This window comes from Typopeltis vanoorti, chromosome 1 (assembly GCF_054136105.1).
Source record: "Typopeltis vanoorti isolate ZY-2024b chromosome 1, IOZ_Tvanoo_1.0, whole genome shotgun sequence".
Classification (NCBI taxonomy): domain Eukaryota; kingdom Metazoa; phylum Arthropoda; class Arachnida; order Uropygi; family Thelyphonidae; genus Typopeltis; species Typopeltis vanoorti.
Genome location: NC_143549.1, coordinates 141,750,840 through 141,772,841, shown reverse-complemented (window position 1 = coordinate 141,772,841; position 22,002 = coordinate 141,750,840). Strand labels below are relative to the sequence as shown.

Sequence of the window (22,002 nt, the reverse complement as noted above, 5' to 3'; positions counted from 1 at the left end):
TCCCCAGTTTTCCCATCATTTTTTTTTTTTTCTTGCAACTTCTCAAATGCGTTTACATAAAACTTTCCTATAACACTGAAAAAGTTTCTCAGCAATTTTCATATTCCATTTTATTTCCCTTTTTATAAGTTGGTATGAAGAGAGGAATCTTCACCCCAATCTTCTATACCTTGTGACTAAACCTTCTCTATTATGCAGTGTGATTACAGAATAACTTTTATTCCACCATATTTTAACATTTTAGGTTGAATGTCAGCTACTTTCTGGATTTCAGGTTTCTGATCTACCTCAGATATTGAAATGTACTCCTGATTGTATTTCTCCTGCAACTTTTTTATATTCAACCATTTGTCATTTCATTGAACAATTTTTTGGAATTGTTACTCCAAACATTCAAAAAGACTTACATTTTTATGATTCCTTTGGTGATACTTCATTTCTTCCTCTATATCTGAGCTTTTTTTTTCTTTTATTAGCCTCCAAAATATTTTCAGTTTTTCTTTCACAAGCCTTCATTCTTGAAACTGTCTGCCCTGGAGGGCATCCAGAATTCATCAAGAACTTAAACCCAATATGTAATAAATGGTTCATTAGTATGTATAATTACATCTTTTCAATAAGGGAATTATGCCAACACTTTTTAAGACACCAGAAGTAATAGCCTTTTTGAAATCTGGGAAAGATCTATCTCTTGCTGTAGGCAGTTGGATCAGTTGGCTAATATTGGGATTAAGAAAATGAGGCTGCAGCTAGGTCATGTTGTTGCTTAAGATACTGTCATCTGGCCCATACATAGATTACAACAGATAATAAGATAAAAATTAATATCCCACTGGTAAACATTATGGAATAGTGAAAATAGCCCTCAAATTAAACTGTGGCAGTCTGGTTTGTGCAGAGTTTGCAGAGGAAGCCATTCTTGTCTGTTTCTGCATAGGCCATGGTCATCTTACAACACTATTGAAGGATGATGACATGCCTGTATATGTGTACCATTGCACTGCATTAATCATCACATACATTTTAATTGACTGTTATCAATGACTGCGGTCATCATTTTAACAAATTCTCTCTGGGCCTTGTACACTCAGATAGATCTTATTTGTTCCTTCAATAAATCCTATATTATATATTGATTTATTGGAGGAACAAATAAAATCTATCTGAGTGTACAAGGCCCAGGGAGAATTTGCTAAAATGATGACTGCAGTCATTGATCTTCTTATCTTATCAATGAACTGCTCTTAACTGAATCAAAACAGGGCATAGAAATGCAACCAGATGCACAAATGCACCAAATGCATGAGTGACTGTGGTTATTTACCCAGACCATTACACATATTGTTACTAACTGCAAGTATTCTGTTCTCTTATCCCAGAAGTTATATAGACCTTTTTTATATATATATATATATTAAACCTGAAGTCTTAATGTAGCTTCAAAATCTGTTAAACCATGATTATGCTTTTAATACAATATGTATATGTTTATAATTATTAACTGACTTAAACACCAAGAAAAAATATGAGATTTAATAAGGTTTCACTACTAGTTTCATCAGAAATGCTGACTTCGTCAGGTGAATACAGTACCAAGGAGTAAACAACATCTTAAAAAACATTGTACTTTAACAAACAAAGTTTAGAACAAGTAGTAGTGTTTGAAATGGAGTCCGAGCGTTAGTTCTGCCGTGAAGCACTTTGCTTGTGAATGATATCACGAGTACGCCAAAACTGGATCACAGCGCTATGTGAATCAAGTAGGCTATAACTGAGATTGCTGTTTAGATGGGCAGGGTCGAGAGCTATTTCATTGGATTCCAAGATACATCTCTGTAATTCATTGGAGTATTTATGGGTGTTTGAAGTTAAGTTCCAGTCTATTTGATGTTGTCATCCTTCAACATTGGTATTGGCAGAGAATGAAACATGGCTGGATAGGGCACTAGCACCTGAAATTTCCACAACTGCAAAATCATTTGCAGTTGCGGCAAACCATATTAAGGCCAGACAGAAAAGTCCATCTCTCTCTCCGCCTAGAAGAACATCGTGACATTTCTTACAACAGAATCATGCTAGTGCCCTATCCAGCCATGTTTTATTCTCTGCCAATACCAATGTTGAAGGACAACAACATCAAATAGACTGGAACTTAACTTCAAACATCCATAAATGCTTCGATGAATTAGAGAGACGTTTCTTTTCTTGGAATCAAATGAAACAGCTCTCGACCCTGTCCATCTAAACAGCAATCTCAGTTACAGCTTATCAGATTCACACAGTGCTTTAATCCAGTTTTGGCATACTCATGATATCATTTTCACATGCAAAGTGCTTCACGCCAGAACTAATGCTCGGACTCCATTTTGAACACAACTACTACTACTTGTTCTAAACTCTGTGTTTGTTAAAGTACAATGTTTTTTAAGATGTTGTTTACTCCCTGGTATTGTATTCACCTGACGAAGTCCGCTTTTTCAATGAAACTAGTAGTGAAACCTTATTAAATCTCTCATATTTTTTCTCAGTGTTTAAGTCAATTACTCTGTAAATATATATAGCACAGTACTTTTTTTCTGGTATAGTTCTGCGTTTCATTTGAAATCATTTGCTAAATGAATATTTACAATATTCGCATAGGTATCAGAAGTACAACATTCTGTATATGAGTTGCATTTAATTTGTGGCCACTTGTCACTGAAGATTCCATTAGATGGGAAATACAGTAGTTTCACTTCGAGTTTTCAAAATTCGAGTCATCAGAATTCAAGGAGAACCGGCCTACCAGTCCGGAACACGGTGGGGTTGGGCGCTGCAGGCACCAGGGGGCAAATCCCCCCCCCCCTAGTTAATAAATAAAATTTTAGGATGCTAAATAAATAATAATTTAGCATCCTAAAACACCAATGCCATTACCTTTCCTGCTGATGGACCCGACTTTCTCTTTTTTGGTGCTGAACATCTGGCTTCTGTCCATTGTTTTGACTGCTGTTTAGATTCTGATGTGTACTATTGAATTGAAGTCTCATCCATAGTAATAAATCGGTGCACAAATCAGTTTTATTCTTGTTAAAATGCTCCAAGCAGAGATTTTCATGAGAGTGCGTTTTTGATCTCCTGTGAGCAAGTGCAGCACTCATCTTGTGCAAAACTTTTTCATTTGCAATTCTTCATGCAAAATATATCCTACATGTTCTTTTGAAATGCCTATAGTCTCAGAAATTTCACGCACTTTGACTCATTAGTCATTGAATGCCATATCGTGCACTTGATCAATGATTTCTGGTGTTCTTACACTTTTTAGATGTCCTTCATGTGGATCATCTTCAAGACTGATACGGGCATGTTTAAACTCGGCAGCCCATTTCTTAATTGTCAAAAAAAAAAAGGAGAAGAGTGCCCATAAATGTTTATGAACTCCAAATGAATTTCTTTTGGCATTAAACCTTCTTTTACAAAGAATTTTATGACCGCATAATACTGAATTTTATCCATTTCAAGGAATACAGACAGCACTTTTGCTTCAGACAGCTGTATAAAACAATCTACTTGATAGAATGATTTTTAATCTCACATGGATGCTTATGATGGATGTACCATCTTAGAAAAAAAAAATTTGCTGATAGTGTTGCCATCTATGGTTGAGGCCAAGAACTCTTCAGGCCACCCTTGTATATCTCCATTTGAGCTTAATCATCCTGTACAAAAATTGGAATTATGTAAGACAAGTTACTTGCCTGTAACAGGCTATTAGGTCTGATATGAGAAGATGGTGATGATGATAAGAAAGAAAATAAATTATAGAAATAGTTTCTTCCTAATGGTTTAGTTTTTTCCCTAGTAAACATAAGGGGGATTCCAAAAAAAAAGTAATGTCTTCAGTGTGACAGTTCTTTACCCAAAAGAGGTAGGGATCTTGGTGAAATAAAAATCAAAAGATTTTGAAGAATTTGAAGTCTACTTTATTTTCATACTATTAATGAACATAATCTGCTTCCTTTCCTATCATTATAAACTGGATACTTTTTGGATGTGTTTACGAAGGAAGAAAAGCTTGGTGAAGAACAAGCTGATTCAGGCCAAATAGAGGCTGTCAGGATCAGATCTTCACTTTACGACAAATAGTTGAGAAAGCATGAGAATATAACAAACATCTGTATTTAAGTTTTGTCGATCTTAAGCAGGCATATGACAAGGTGCCAAGAGTGAAGCTATTCACAATAATTAGTCTGTATTTTAGTTGTAAGTCAGCAGTTAGAATTGAAGGAAGTACAGGGAGATGGTTTAATGTTAAATCTGATGTGAGACAAGGATGTACATTATCCCCTCTGTTATTCATTATCCATATGGATCACATTATGAAAGAAAGTGGTATTAAACATGATATGGAAATTGGAGATGTTAATGTCAGCTCTTTGTTTTATGCGGATGATATTATACTTCTAAATAAATCCACTACAAGTTTGCAAGATTTCCTGACTAAATTGAATAACTGTTGTAATAGATATGGTATGAAGTTCAGCATTTCAAAGACAATGAAAATAGGTAGAATTGTTTAAAATGTCAACTGTGTTGTGAACGGGGAACCTGTGGAACAAGTATAACATTTCAGCTACTTAGGAACGATTTTTAGTGAAGATGGTAAATTAAATATTCAAATAGACAGTAGAATCAACAAAGCTGGTATGGTAGGAAGTCAATTGAATAAATTCATATGGAATAAGAGAGAAATTAGTTGGAACACTAAATTAGCTGTATACAAGACAGTGTTCAAACCAGTTTTAACTTAATAAATTTAGTTTAATCCTTTATCCAAGTGTAAGCAAACAAGGTTTGCGCCTGAAAGTATCTTCAGGACTGGGGTAAGGTGGTACAACACCAGGACGACTCCTTGCAAAGGTGGAGCAAGCTACCAACACTCCTATCTCAGTATCTCTCATATTGCAAAACACATCTCCTTGCGGAGATGTCTAATGTTATGCATTAAGGGAAGGGCCACTACCCAGACTAGTTTCGACCTTTATTGGGGTCTCTTCAGTGGGAGCCATTCCCAAGTGGAGATACCAGCCAGAAGCAATAGCATGTCATCTCTACCTATAGGAGTTGCCAATTGGTGTGCCACCTTTTTAATAAATTTTAATAAGCAAACTTTGTTTGCTCACACTTGGATAAAGGATTAAACTAAATTTATTATATTCTAAGCAAGTGAAAAATAAACTTTCAACATCTTTCTCTAAATCCAGAGTATTTATTAAAAAGGTGGCACACCAATTTGCAACTTATAGGTAGAGATGACTTGCTAATGCTTCTGGCTGGTATCTCCACTTGGGCCTGGCTCCCACTGAAGAGACCTCAATAAAGGTCAAAACTAGTCTGGGTAGTGGCCCTTCCCTTAATGCATAACATTAGACATATCCGCAAGGAGATGTGTTTTGCATTATGAGAGATACTGAGATAGGAGTGTTGGTAGCTTGCTCAACCTTTGCAAGGAGTCGTCCTGGTGTTGTACCACCTTACCCCAGTCCTGACGATACTTTCAGGCGCAAACTTTATTTGCTCACACTTGGATAAAGGATTAAACTAAATTTATTATATTCTAACCACGTGAAAAATAAACTTATAAACTTTCAACAGTTTTAACTTATGGATCTGAGAGCTGGGTCAGAAGTAAAACACTTGACCAAAGACTAGAGACCGCAGATATGAGAGTCCTGAGAAAGATTAGAGGCGTGAACAGATGGCATCAATGGCAATATCATATAAAAAAATGAGGATATTAGGAAAGAACTTGACATTGTCGGCATCCAGGAATGCTTTAGCAGAGCTAATCTCAAGTGGTATGGTCACTTAAACAGAATGGGCGAGGAAAGATTAGCAAAACAAGTGTTCTCTCCAGGTTGGCAGGAAAATGACCCAGAGGAAGACCAAGATATAGGTGGATTTATACGGTATAATGTGCCTTAGACGATAGAAATATAAGATCTGATAATGATAATATTGCAGTCTTGACAAGTAATAGACTGATTTGGAGGAAAATTGTAGATAGGAAGTTAGTAATGGAGTAAATTTTTCATGTAGTACTATCATATCCTGTACACCCCTTTAGGGTACATGTCAGGAATTTGATGATGAGCTTAGGTCAGTGGTTCCCAACCTTTTTCCACTTGTGTGCCTCTTTTAAACCCATTTCTATAAATTGTCCCCCTTGTTTTTAAAACTGCTGTTTTAAATACTGACACTTTTGTTCAGTGCCTATCTTAATGTAAAATAGTGGAAATGAGGTAATGAGTTTAGGAAGGAAAATTGCTACACTATAAGTGACTACGGATGTATGCGTACCACTGGTTGGGAACCAATAGCTTAGATCATACACTGCTATATGCTAGTGCAGAGATAAAGGAAGAAGACTAGAAGTGTCTCGAGTCAACTCATACTTGAAACAACTATATACACCCATCATATAGTTGTTTCAAGAGACCTCCAGCCATGAACCATTGTCTTATCCAATCCTATATCCTCCAATTTATGCAACAGCCTTTCGTGTTATATCCTGTCAAAAGCTTTAGCAAAGTTCAAAAGTGTGATTGTGTATCTTACTCAACAATAACATTATTATAAAATGTGAGCAAGTTGCTGAAACATTGACCTTTGCACTACCCTTATGCAGTAGAATTATTATTATTATTATTAGACACCTCCAGGGAGTCCAAAGACTCATCGAGGGAGAGTGTGCCAACAGCATCGAACAATAGTCCCCTTCCAACCACTAACCACGCTCAAACTTACTTAACTGAGCCATTAGTAGCAGAGGCTCTACCAATCGACCAACCTTTGCCTGCTTATCATGCATTCTTGCTGCTCCTGTGGAATCTTCCTTGTGCTGAGACTCAGATTATACAGTCAGATCGACAGCACAGGCAGTTGATCTGAACTCATAATATCCATGGTGATAACCCATCAGCCCTTATTGCTAATTTCATATTAATATTATGCAACAGCTCTAGTACCTCCTCATCCAGAGTTCCTTCATCCAGTGTAGAGGTTGATTGAGCTCAATGTTGCAATCACAGGTTGATAGCATACACTCTATTAAAAATGCATGCTATCATACATTCTATGAAGTCAAATAGGTATTCATCATTTGAACAATCTCTTCTTTGTCTGCCATCTGTATAAGATTTGCATTCAGGTCATAATGACAATTCCTTTTGTGTAATCTTGGACTTATAGAGTCACACTTTGCTTTCCGTACAATAATCGTAACTCTTCCAGCTTACTTTATAATTTTCATAACTGACATCATCCTTGTGTACACAGTGTTTTTTCCATATTATATTCTTCTTAAGAATCTCTTTCTTAATAAGGCTACACATTAATTTCACTTCTATCCTGTTTATTCTTCCAACTGTAGGAACATGTTTGGATATTGTTTCATATAAATATATTTTTTAAATTAATCCCACTCGCTGCCAATATCCTACCCATCTGGTGACCACTACCAAAGAAACAGAACTTAGTATACTTCTCAGTTGGTTATAATTTCTTGCTTTGTAGTTCAGCATGTAACCTTTTCTGAATGGAACATCCACATTCTTAGCAACTTTGCAGGTCATTATAGCATGATTACTGTTACCAACAGGAAGTAGAACAGTGATATATTTAACTGAAATCCCTTCTGACACTATAATCAGATCCAACACTCTTTTACCTCAAACTCCTTCTGTCATGCTCCTTAAGGAAGTTGTCTTAGAGCAGCTCAATAAATTTAGCTTCATTCTTCTCATGAGATTTCACTGCTACTACTCAATATTTGAATAATACTCACCAATGATGATTTGTCATTCAGGATCCATTAAATTAATATGGCAATTTCATTTTTTCATCACTAGCAGTGATCCACTAGGTTTGTAGCAACATCCCACCATGTATTTGATCTTGTTAGACTCTGCACCATATAGCTTCAAACTCACTGATACATGAAAAACTGTTATTAATGTTGCAATCCTGCTTTCTCCCTTAACTGGACTCAAATTATATGATGTCATCATCATCGCACCCCTTTTCTCCTATCTTGTCTGTCCATCCTAAAGATATTTTACCCTTTACACTCGATACCAGTTAGTATATCTGCTTCTGAGAGCAGAGACTCACTAATACCAGTAATCTGAATCTTATTTAGTAAGGCAAACAAACTCAACCCCTTTGTTCTTAATACTCTTGGCATTTGTACAATAAGTAACCTTCATGCTTTTTTTTTTGTATACTCGCTTCATGACCCAGTTGGACAACTTTCAGATCCCTATTCTTATCTCATTCTTCATTCTGTATAGACATCCTTGCATATATTTAATAATTCCAAACTGGATAAGCATATAATTATCCTGTCATCATAATCTCCTCCATAATTATGCATATTTGTATCAATAATATAGTTGCATAACTTAGTTATTCTTATACTTAGATTCTCACCATCTCTCCCATTTAGTTCCCTGACTCTATGAGCTGATACCAATAAATAATTTCTTCAGACTCCAAATGCTGAACACATTCACAAGCTGGCTATCAATCTTATGTAAATCCATTCTCTCTCTTTAAACTCGCTCTACACATCCAAAAACTCGCAACCATTCTTTCTACATAGCTTATTCACAAATCATTTGCCATCATAGCCCTTATTCTTAATGCATTTCTAACCAGTATCCTTTGTCTTGATTACCTTGAACACAGTTTGTTGGTAGTGAGAAGCAGAGAGTAGAAATTTGGTAGTGGTGGACTTTGTGTTGCTAGCCTAGATGAAACTGGAACTATCACTGAGTGAAAAAGCTTGATAATTTGTGATTACATGTGTTAAGACTTAAGTGCTGTGAGAAACTCATGTTAGAGGCTTAATGGAGAACAGCACTAAGAAAGATTAAAAATATTATTTAATTCTTCTAATATTTCATCTCAGTCACTGAAACATTGTTGGGGATTACACTATGAGACTTGTAACACACACACACACACACACACACACACACACACACACACACACACACACACACACACACACACACACACACACACACACTCTCTCAAAGCAACAAAACTAACCGAAACACATGGACAAAAGACTAGAGTTCTACTAAGTGGGGTGCCATCTGTGGGTACCTGTTAGCATCCTAGAATGTAAACTGGGATATCGAAGTATTGGTGTTTTCCATATTTTGGGAAGTTTAATGCAATATTTATTTAGATTATGTTGATTTTTGAGAGCAGCTGCAGATTCCAAAAATAGTCTTTCTCTTCAAAATTTTACAATTTTAGATTACAATTCCATCAAATCTCAGATCAAAAAAGTGAAAAGTCTACTCAAAAGAAGTTTCTTCCTGGTCTCCTGAAATCATGAAAAAACTCAAACCCTTCAGTTCTCATTCCTCCAGGATATACAGCTTCCCAAAGATACACAAACCCAATCCCTCCCCCTTCCCAGACCTATAGTAGATGCTACAGATTCTCCATTATATAAATTAACAAAACAGTTAGCAAGCTCTCTTACTCCCCTCACTGGTCATACCACTTCTTATATAAAAAACAAACTATCCATTTTAAAACTTCCATTGAAAATTTAACATCAAATAATAAGATTAAGATACTTTAGTTAGTTAATTTTGATATGACTTCATTCACCAATATTCCCTTAAATGACACCTTATCACTTATAAAAAAATTTTTCCTCGTGATATTACTGATCTCTTTTTCTATGCTATTCATTCTGGATATTTCTCTTGGAAGTGCAAAATTTATAAACAGATAGAGGGTACTTCTATGGGTTTTTCCCTCCCTTGCCAATTTTTTTTATAGAATATTTTGAAAAACAGGCTCTTGACTTGGCCCCCTCTCAAACCTTCTATCTGGTTAAGATAAATTCATAATGCATTCTCCATTTGGCCTCATAGTCCAGACACATTAGATTCTTTCACTCTCATCTCAGTAGTCTTCACTCTCGAATTCAGTTTACCATGGAAAAAGAAACTAATAATAGTTTAGCCTTTCTAGACACCTTGGTAATATGCTCAGCCACACAGACAGATACATTCTCAAACTTTCTCATCACCTCACCTCTCAACAATATGGTAACATTGAAACACTGACCAATAGAGCCTATAACTTTTGTTCCATTGAGTCCTCTCTTATAGGAGAACTTAATCATATACACCACACCTTATCTAATGGCTACAGTTCCCACAGTATCAAAAAAATCAGTCCTTTCCCCCAATCCTCAACCTTTTCTTCAGAAAGATTTTAGTAATGCTATCATCATTCCATATGGCTGAGGTACTTCATAAAAAAATAGCCAGAATCTTTAAAAAATGCAATCTCTGCATAGCTTTCAAGCCCCACCGAACGTTTGCTACCCTCATATGTTCTACTAAAGATGATCTCCCTCCTCACTCTTTGCCTGGAGTATAGAAAGTGCCCTGTTGGCCTACTATGGACAGGCAGGAACATCTGCTTAAAAGAATACAAAAAATACATCTGCAATCATGATTATGGTCAATCACTCTTTGCAGACCATGATTTAGATACAGTTCATAGAATCAGTTGGAAAAAGACCACCATGCTCCATTGTAGTAAATTTAGAAGAGAAAGACTATTTTTGGAATCTGCAGCAGCTCTCAAAAATCAATCTAATCTAAATAAATATGGTTGCATTAAAGTTCCCAAAATATGGGAAACACTAATACTTCGAGATCTCAGTTTACATCCTAGACTGCCAACAGGTGCCTACAGAGGGTGCCCCACCTTGTTAGGACCCTAGTCTTTTGTCCATGTGTCACTTAGTTTTGTGCTTCTTTGTTGTGTGTGTGTGTGTGTGTGTGTGTTATAAGTCTCATATTGTAATCCCTGACAATGTCTCAGTTACTAAGATGAAATATTGAAAAAATTAAATGACATTTTGAATCTGTTTCACTCCATTAAGCCTCTAACATGAATGTGTTAAATAATCTGAGGAAATAAATATTGTAGAATAATTTATTATCATATGTATTTGGGTTGCCCTGGTACGGAGCTTGTCTGTCCAGTAAGTAGCATTGATAATAGCTAATCTGATCTTTTCAAACAAAAAATAAATAAAACAGATCATAGTGCATATCATTTACAAATCACTGGGAATGTCAAGAAATGCAATAATAATAAATACAGAGTATACAATTATCAGTTGTTTGTTTAAATAACTGAGAAAAAAAAAAAAAAAACAGCAATAACAGTTGCCATGCCTCTAATGAGAAAATTGCACTAATACCAGCATAAGATTAGGCTTACCTTACCCAAGATGTCCCAAAAACCTTAGTCAGAAACCAGTTTATAATTTCAATCAACTCAAGAGATTTGGTCCAACCTGCTGATTTTCTGTGGTTGGTTTTAATCATTTTTTGGCATAGGTGCATGGTACGCAAATCTCTCCCAAACATCATTGATTCAACAGATAGAAAGTACAACAGGAATATGTCTTTATGAACATGAGGATCCAAAACACTAAACTAGCAATACACTAGTGACCAAAATTGTGGAAACCTTTTGGAAAAAGTGTATTTTTGAGGTTTGATGGCTCATAACACCACTTTTTTTTGGTGTAATACCATAAAATTATATATCAATGGAAAGATAATTTAATCAAGAATGTAATGCAAAACATTTTGTTCAATTATCTGTATTCTATGAAAAGTTATAACCAGAAAAAAGAAAAGAAGCACAACTTGCTTAGGTAGATATGAAGTAGCTTTCCTTCATTTGAATGTAGCCAATGAGCATGAGTGTTTAGAGAGCCAGTGTCACAGTAGGATTCAGCTATTGATATCATGTATTGGAACTGAGAGGAGGACATTTGTCAGTGTGTGTTATGTGATTGCTATCAAGTTGGTTGGGTCATTTAGTGAGCTTGTAAAACGTAATAAAATTAAAGAAATGGTGCAAAGAGTTGACTGGTCACCCAAAAAGCGATGTAAAATAGTACTATTAAGTGAACAAGGCTACAGTTATGAAGAAATTAGAAGAAAAATTGGTGGAACTTAACCAAAGGTGGCATTTCTAAATTTTTGAAGAGGTATAAGGAGACGTCACTACAAAACGACTGGTAAAGGCAGGAAAAAGTGCACAACAGCGAGTGATGATAGAAGAATTGAGAGACTGTGTCTACGTGACAGAAGAAAATCATCTTGGTGTATACAAGATGAAATGGCGCAATACAATGTGAAGTTGAGTGCTGGGACTGTTCGGTACAGACTGCAGGAATTTGGTCTAAATGCTAGAATTCAATGAAAAAAGCCATTTTTATCTCTCAAACAAAGGTTGAAAAGATTAAACTGGGCTAAAATCCATGTTATCTGGACAGCGGAACAATGGGACAGTGTTATTTGGAGTGATGAGACAAAATCTCTGTTTGGTAGTGATGGCATAAAATGCATAAGGAGAAGATTCGGAGAAGATTTGCATCTTGATTGCATTACACCTACCGACTGTGAAACACCCACTTAGTGTTATGATCTAGGGTTGTATGACATCAAAAGGTGTGGGCAGAATTTGCGTGATTAATGGGAATATAAATGTCCAAAAATACATAAATGAAATACTTGAGCCCAAACTGAAGCCTTCCGCATGTGATCTTTTCCAAGATAATGAAGCATTTATATTTCAACAGGATTCAGCTCCATGTCATGTTGCTGCTGTGTGCAAAAAGTGGTTTCAAGATAATCGTATTCCACTGCTGGAATGGCCTGGGAATAGCCCAGACCTTAACCCAATTGAAAATCTATGGAGCCGACTAAAGAAACTTGTTAGTCAGAAGCAACCCACCAATAAAACCCAATTAATAGAAGCAATAATTCAGTCTTGGTTTCAAATTATGACAGCTGCAGAACTAAAAAACTTGGTTCACTCCATGGGAAGGCGTTGTAAGGCCGTAATTAATGCTAAAGGTTACCCAACTAAGTATTAACTCACATTGTGAGAATGTTTGTATATCTCATTTTTTCTACGTGTTTCATTTTCTTCTTTATAACTGCTGTTCTAATAAAAAAATCCTTCATAAAAGTTATTGCATTACATTCTTGATTAAATTATCTTTCCATTGATATATAATTTTATGGTATTACTCAAAAAAAAAGTGATATTATGAGCCATCAAACCTCAGAAATACACTTTTTCCAAAACGTTTCCACAATTTTGACCACTAGTGTATATAAGACAATGTTAAAACCAATCTTAACGTATGGATTTGAGAGTTGGGATAGAAACAAGTTGGACAAAGCTAAGGGACCACAGTGTTGCATCGTATATCTCTGATATTGATATATCGAGGCAATATAATTAACTTTATCCTTTCCTACTTCAGCCGCCATATCAAATTCTATTGCATGTACCTCTTTGTTAAGTCGGTTGCATCATTGTTATGTGATCTTCATTAATTTTAGTCTTATCTTATCGTTATGTCTCGCTTCTTTTATACTTTTTTTTACGTAATTTAACCTTTCAAGGGCCACCAGAGATCACCTGTTCCCTGAATTCTATGAGTTATCCTGGTCACACAGGCAAAATTTATTTTTTATCTGCACCAGCCCGGGTCTTAAAGTTAGAGATAAACTCAACCTTTAGGATAAACATAGATTATCAGGTGCCACTAATAATGTTAACTGAATTCTTAGTCTTGGGTTCTCTGGCTTATTTTATTTGCAGTCGTGCCCTACTATTTTCAATTGGGGTATCCCCGCACACACACACACACACACACACATGATCACAGGTTCGAAGTTTTATGAAGGGTCAGGGGTCAGTCATCATGATCAGAAACACATGTAAGGAAGGAACCAAAATATTTATTAAACTCATTATATAATGCCATACAAGTTAAAGTAGTTATCAATTCTAATTTAATCTTCTACCTTTCTCTCACCCTCTCACTCTTAAAACAATTATGCATTGACTTCAAAATGTTAGCAAATTCAATGAATCAATATATAATACATTCTTAATTACAGCTCAATTGGACATTAAGGCATTTTAGCACATTTATAATCTCTCTTGGATTAGTTATGACAGAATCTCTATCTAACTGAAAGTTCTTAAAGTTCATTTCAAAAGCATAGTCATTTACATAAATCTTAGTTCATCACTCTTTCTTCCATTTACAAATTTTAAGATGCATTCTCTTAACACTGTTAGTCAATTTTCAAAAGGGGCTAGAACAAGTGAGAATACTTATCTGTTCTTTATCGGTTTTCTTCCGTCCTTCCTTCTTTGTTCGATTCTGGTTGTCTCGATCTTGTCGCCACATGGGTTACACGTGCTCACCTGAGTTGGGCGCTGTCTCTCTGCTAAGGTTTTACGTCGATTGCCTTCTCATTGACGGCCTAAGGTTGATCTTGCCGAAATCTGCTGCGGTGTCATGCTGGAACTTTTCGTAAGTCAGCCCTCAAAAATGAGAGCTGAACTGCGATGAACTCTTGGAGCACACGAAGAGAAATGCAGGAATATGAAAAAACGGGGGGATTTACTTCTGTGTCATGGGTTTTATACGCTCCCCTAGAGCGCCACCTTTCCTAGTTTGAATTTCTCTTATCGTCTCACCCATTGGTCTCAGGCTGGGTGACTTCACCGATCAACATACGGGACTTCTTGTTTCCGGGAACGTACGCGTCATGATGTCTTCTCAGATGTGATGCCCGCAGGTGCTTATGCTGCTCTTATAGTATTAGGGCGATCTTTGCCCTATGTTGCTGAATAATACACATTCTTTCATTTATAATATTTCACTAATGATTTCTCTCACATCTGCCCCTTTTGCTGACTTACATTCATGCTAGACATATAAATACATTAATTTAAATTCACATAATTCACAGTTTATCATACAAGATGTTACAAAAAAAAAAACATAGTTACACTGCGCTAAAAGATAAGTATGCATATATAATTTTTTGTTAATTGTTAGATTCTGGAATGGTGACGTCATGTAAAATTTGATGTTGCCTATTTCAGATCTAACAACAGATATGCGAGTTCTGAGAAAATTAGACAAGTGAATAGAGGCATCACTAGCAAAATCATATTAAAAATGAAAATATTAGGTAGGAACGTGTTGTTATTATCTTAAAAGAATGTGTGAGCAGAACTAATCTAAAGCAGTATGTTCACTTGAATGGAATGGGAAATGGTTAACAAAATAGATGTTTAATGACAAAATAGCAGGAAGAAGACTTAATCTTGGTTGATTGATACAATCAAATGTTCCTAGACAGGAGAAATATCTAAGATCTGACAGTGTTGGAATGCTAACAAGTGATATACTAATTCGAAGGAAAATTTTTAGTTGGGAATTATTAATATTGTAAACTTAATTAAGTAGTACTGTCATAGTATTCTATATGCATGGGCATCCACAGAAAATTTCCAGCGGGGAGCAAAGCTTGGAGACAAATAATTACATCAATAAATTTTTATTTCATTAATTTTTTTTTTCACAAGTAGATCTGGGGGGGGGTATGCTCCCCGTTTGCTTTCCCCCCTCCATGGACGGCCATGCCTATATGGCATTTGACCTATATGGTATATATCAGGAAATTGATGAGCAGGCTGCATATCAATTACAAATCACAGAATGTAAAGAAGTTAGAAATTTCCTCAGTGGCTTATAAATTATAAAATAAAGTCTAAAATAGATTTTTAAAATATCTATACAGAGTTTCTGAAAAAGCACTTTGGTTTATTGTATTGTTTACTAAAATAAACCGCAATTGCCATCGTGTTTGTTATCTGCTAATCAGTATGTTTGGGAGAATATGCTTCTTCTGTGTACGCATTGTTTTCTATAACGAAATTGTATGTGCATAATAACTGCCATTACTATTTCAGCTCATGAATTCTTAGAGAAATTTAAGAGTGGTGATGCTTCATCTGAGGCAACAAGTTTGAAATAAACATATTAGCTCACAAGTGTGAAGCAGTAGTACAGCACTGAGCAATGAAAAGAGTGCTTAGATTTAAAAAAAAAAAAAAATTCAGACTCCTTGAAAATCTTCAGGATTTTTGAAGTTACAAATTTGTATTAACTAAAATCACATACACCAATAAAGTCAGGTAAGCTCACTTTTATGTCACCTTTCTAATATTTTTTTTTCATCATTTTCTGATATAATTCACTCAAGGTGTATGGAAGTTTTTTCCCCTCAGAGGAAAGTACTGTTCTGTAAATCACCTGATTTGTCAGTGAGAGCTGTTTTTACTCTTGATGGCCATGTTAACCAGCAGAATATGCATGTGTGTGTGTGGACCTTAGAAAAATTGAAGATATCAAGGGAAATAATGCTACTGCTTCTCCCTGCCCCCACAAATGCATGGTATAATCCACTATTTTGTTGTGTAATATGCCAGCAAAGGTTGGTCGATTGGTAGAGCTTCTGCTACTAATGGCTCAGTTAAGTAAGTTTGAGCGCGGTTAGTAGTTGGAAGGGGAACAATCGTTCAATGCTGTTGGCACACTCTCCCTCGATGAGTCTTTGGACTCCCTGGAGGTGTCAAATAATAATAATAATAATAATATTATTATTATTTAACCAATTTTTCTCAAAGACTATGTATGCCAACCACTTGGTTGGTTGGTTATTTTGGATTTACTGCTGAAGCAATTCATGCTATGAAGCCATCATATTAAATGTGTTCTTCTGGCTGGTTTGTTTATTTTGTGGCATCAAAAACCTGAGTTTCAGGAGAGAAAAACCCTCCTACCTCTATATGAGGTCTGAATAACTTACCAGTTGAAAATCTCTTTTAAAGTTTATTTTCATCCTAGGCAGGATTTCAAACCTAGGTCTTTCCAATCAGAGGGCATCAATGATATCAATTAAGCTATGAGGGCTCATATGCCACCATATGTTCATATTATCTTCATGTTTTCAAAAAACATTTTCTCTCATTTCTTCAAAGCAACATTTTGCTAGCAGGATCTAAATGAACCACATTCAACAAATGTGGTTCGATGTTTTTTATTATGATTTCCAATTGCAAAAGTTTGTAAATGTATGGTACATTAGTGCATTCAGTGAGCTGAGAGTTGGATAATCCAGCAATTCTGCTTCAGAGAACAACCAACTATTTCCAACTACTTCAGGCTTCTGACAAGCAGGAAGATTGGGCTTAAACTTGTAGCCTTTTGATTGAAATGTAATGACTATCCACTCACCCAACCAGAGTAATAAGAAATTATTTGATTTCTGACCACTATGTATATATAACTTTAGACTGTGGCCTGTTTAATTTATTTTTCTTTTGGGTCATTTTGAAGAATACTACTTAAAGAAACATCTCTCACACTATTTGAAGGACTACAAGTAATTTTAGCAGCTGCAATAATCATTAAACAAACTAGTTGGTGGTTTGTAGAATTTCAAAGATGTGTTTTTTTCATATGCAAAGGTACATATTTTGAAAATGTTTTCATCTTGTGAACGTCTTGTATTTTGACAAATAAATATTAAAATAGGGAGCTTTTTTTAAAGTCTTATAAAACCTTGTATTATTATTATTAGTTTTATAGTTACAGTATTGTTAGTCTCCTGTCTTGCACAAAAATAATTTTTTAAAATTTAATATAAGAGGTTTTAAGTTTTAATTGTTGTAATTATTATCCCTTTATTTTAGTATATAAGAAACTGTATTGCCAAAGGTGAAATTCCTCAACTTATGCTGATGTCCAAAGATGGCGTTTACGGTACTCTACCTCGCTGTATATTCCACATGCCATCTTTTTTAAGACGAGCACCACCTCCACCTAGCATTCAGCAGACAATGTCACTCTGGAGGGTTGATGCAATGTTCAGAGTTCGGATCTTATGGGCTACATATGTAAATGTAAGAGATGTGGATAAGGTAGGTAGTTATCTTATTCATATAAAGATATTAAAACTTAGAATATTATCTTATTCAGATATTAAAACTTAGAAGGGGTGCTTAAGGGTCAAAGCTGTATACATGAGAGGAGACCTCCACATAGCGTTTAAAGGAATGCGGAGAACTGACCAGGGCTTCTGACCTAATGTCCAATCCTCACCTTCTCGTGGTGCACCCTGTTGGGTATCTACCTGGATACTGAACGAACGAGGATGGGCTGGCAATTTGGGATTTAGATAACCAAATTGTATTCTTATTGACTTAAATCAGTATTGAAAATGATAGTACAACATGACAAAATTTCATGCCGGCTGGGGCATCACCCGGTTAAACAAGGCTCCTGTTGTTTTCGCCAGGGAACCAGGGCGAACAGCGATAAGTCAGCTACTGGAACAAATCTGAAAGTACATCCCAAATCAACGTCACCAGAGTTAAAGATCAGTACTATCAACATAAGAAGCCTAAATGACAAAGAAATGGAGTTAGCTGAGGTATTAGATAAGTACCAGATCAACATAATAGGGGTGACTGAAACAAAAAAGACAAAAACTGGTGAGATCTTTCTGAGCAATAAATACAAAATGTTATATTCAGGCAATGACAATCAAGGAAAAGAAGGAGTACCCATAGTATTCAACACAAAATACGAGGCTAATCTTCTTGAATGGCAGGCTGTCTCAAGTAGAGTGATGTGGGCAAATATCAAAATGGGGAATTGGACAATGAGACTTATTTGTGCCTATGGTCCCACATAAGGTTATACAAAGATAGAAGTGGAGGAATTTTTTGATGCTTTAGAAAAAGCAACTGACACAATGAAAAAGGAAAAGTTGGTCCTTGTTGGGGATCTAAATAGCTGAGTAGGAAATGATTGTCAGACATACAAAAATATTTTGGGAAAATTTGGAGAAAAGAGCAAAGCTAATAATAATGGCAAATACCTGTTTGATTTCTGCTCAGGACATGGATTGGTTATTACTAACACCATGTTCCAACATAAAAATGTGCACAAATTCACATGAAGAGAAGAGGCAAGGAATAAGAAAAGTCTCATTGACTATGTTATTATTGATAGTGATCTTTTCTCCCTAGTGCAGGACACCAGAGTGTACAGAGGATTTGAAATTGGAAGTGATCACTATTTAGTCTTGAGCAGGATAAAATTGAATTTCATATTGAAAAGAATAACATGTAAGAAAGTTTTAAAGAGAATAAAAGTTGAGCAGCTCTCAGATGTGAACTGTAGACTAAAATACACAAAGATTATTGAAGAAAAAATGAAAGAGTTTGAGAACAGCAACCAAACCTTGGACATTCAGTGGCAAGCCTTCAAGAAAACACTGATTGATTCAGCCAGAGAGATATGTGGTGAGGTTGTCTGCAAGGATAGAAAAATCAGAACTCCATGGTGGACACAGGAAGTTAAAGATGCAGTGAAAGAAAAGCAGAAATCATATCGAAAGTTCCTGGCAAATAAGTCAGCTTTTGCTCTTAGAGAATACAGAGACAAAGCTAAACACTATGTAAAACTAGCTAAACAAAAGTCATGGGAGGACTTTGGCAAGAATAGAAAATAAATATCAAGAAGGTGGTAAGATATTCTGGAGGTTGTTAAAGAAGCTTAGAAATGGAGGAAAGAGTGCTGTAAAAGGAGTTAGAGATGATAAAGGTGACATGAAAACAGGAGAAAAAGATATTCTTGAAGTATGGAGTAATTACTGCGAAAAATTGCTAAATGAAACAAGCAGTGATGACAGCACAGTGGTAAAAAACACTGACCAGGCATGCAGTCAGGAATACATATCCATACTTGAAGTAGAAAAAGCCATCAAAGGCTTGAAATGTGGAAAGGCATCAGGAGTAGATGATATTCGACCAGAAATGCTGAAGTATGGTGGTATAAAAGTCTTACAGTGGCTGCACTGCATGGTTCAGAAAGCCTGGACACAGGGACGAATTCCCAATGATTGGAGTAGAGCTCTAATAGTACCCATATATAAAAATGGAAATAAAACCGAATGTGAGAATTACAGAGGTATTTCCCTACTGAGTGTTCCTGCAAGATCTATGCAAGTATACTTGAGAAATGGTTGAGAAGAATTGTAGAAGAAAAGCTTGGTGAAGAACAAGCTGGACTGGATTCAGGCCAAATAGAGGCTGTCAGGATCAGATCTTCACTTTATGACAAATAGTTGAGAAAGCATGGACGAAGGTCTGATACGAAAAATAAGAGAATGTTCGTAAACGTAAATAAATTGAAGGAGCGTGTGCTGTACGGAGATTCGTTATTAAGAGGTGTGATAGTTGAGAGTTTAACGAAATCGTACCAACCAAGTGCGAACATAAAGGACGTCAGGAGTCTATTTGAGTGCAGAAACAGAGGGTGAAAGAAATGATAGTTGTGGCAGGAACAAATGATTTGAAAGAAGACAAAATGGAAATGATAGTGGATGTGAGGGAATTAATTGAGGTAGCGAAAGAGAAGAGAGAGAGAGTTAGGATGGTGAGTATTTTGCCATGGTATGACAGTGAAGTGTTTAGAAGGAGGACCATAATTGCCAATGACTTTATGCGTGGGTTATGCATGGAGAGTGGTGTGGAATTTGTGGATGTGTGGAGTGAGTTCGATGGGCGAAAGGATTTATATAAGATGGATGGGTTACATTTGAATGGATTTGGTGTACGGAAGCTTGAAAAAGTGTTGATGAATGAAGTGGAAGTGGATGTATAGACTCAGGAAAACTTGATTTATTAAGGGGGGGGTGAATAGATATGCAGACTTTAGGTAGGCAGTTGAGTGTATGAATGAGTATAATATGCCCGAGTGAGTACGAAAGACAACAAATCAGAATGGGATAGTTAGTATAAGGCATTAAAGTAGGGATGGGACTAACGGGCTTCTGCAATTCATGTACACTAATGCCAGGAGTATTAGGATCAAGAAGGAAAAGTTTTTGGCCTTGGTTGGCACTTCCAGGCCACAGGTTTTTGGTATTAGTGAAACATGGCTGACAGAAGATGATAAAGCTCGTGGGATTGAATGCGACGGGTATAGCGTGTTCAGGAGTGACAGGGAGAATATAAAGGGGAGAGGAGTGTTATTGATGATAGCTGATGAGTTGCAGCCAAGGAGTATAGAAGTTGAACTGCAGGATAGAGAAAAGAGCACATTTGAGGCTATTTGGTATGAGATAGAGGCTAGCAGAACAAAATATACACTTGGGTGCTGCTATAAACCAGGTGATGGAATAGATGGTGGGGATAGTATGCATAGGCAAATAGAAGAAATGAGTGGAAGGAGGGAGGGTAATTATTATGGGTGATTTCAATTATGGTAACATTGACTGGAAAGAGGAGAGGGCACATGGGAGGAAGGAATTGGATTTTATGCAGTTATTAAGGGAAAACTATCTGCGACAGCATGTAGTGGAAAATACTAGGGGACAGAGAGTGCTTGACCTAGTAATTGCAACTGAGAATGTGGCTGTAACGAACATGACCATGTTGCCACCAATTTGTAAGAGTGATCGTAAGGTCATGACTTGGGAGGTGGCTAAAGGAATCGAATTTACAATTAAGACAGGGTACATGTGGAATTACCGGGCTGGTAAGTATGACAAGCTTAGGAGTGTGCTTGGCTCAGTGCCATGGCATGTAAAACTGCAAGGGCTGGATGTTGATAGTGCATGGGAGGTGGTTAAGAAGTGTTTGCAGGAGGCAATGGTTGACTGTATACCAAGAGTCCGAATAATAAATCAAGTAAGGGTTAAATGGATGAATAACACTATTAAGCTTGAACTGCAAAAAAAGAAACAATTGGCGAGGGAATTTAAGGAGAAAGGTGACCAGCAGGTGCAGGAACAGTATAAAGCTCAGGCCAAGAAGGTATCAAGGGTGGTAAGAAAAGCAAAAGCAGATTATGAAAGAAAATTGGCCATGCAGGCTAAAGAGAATCCCAAACAGTTTTTTCAATATGTTGCAAGAAAAAGGAAAAATGTTCATGGTAGAATGATCTTAAAAATGCTGAGGTAACTGAATCAGTCGATATAGTGAAATTACTGAGCGAGCACTTTGCAA

At 36.2% G+C, this 22,002-nt stretch overlaps 1 protein-coding gene across 1 annotated transcript in view; it reads left to right on the top strand.

The window, feature by feature from the left end:
- The window catches only part of LOC150110489 (phosphatidylinositol 4,5-bisphosphate 3-kinase catalytic subunit alpha isoform-like), a 329,148-nt gene that overhangs the window by 114,505 nt on the left and 192,641 nt on the right, over positions 1-22,002 (top strand). Inside the window, exon 6 of the mRNA XM_090394138.1 lies at positions 17,677-17,904. Coding sequence (XP_090250264.1) covers positions 17,677-17,904 — 228 coding nt within the window. The remainder of the gene's footprint in view (positions 1-17,676; positions 17,905-22,002) is intronic.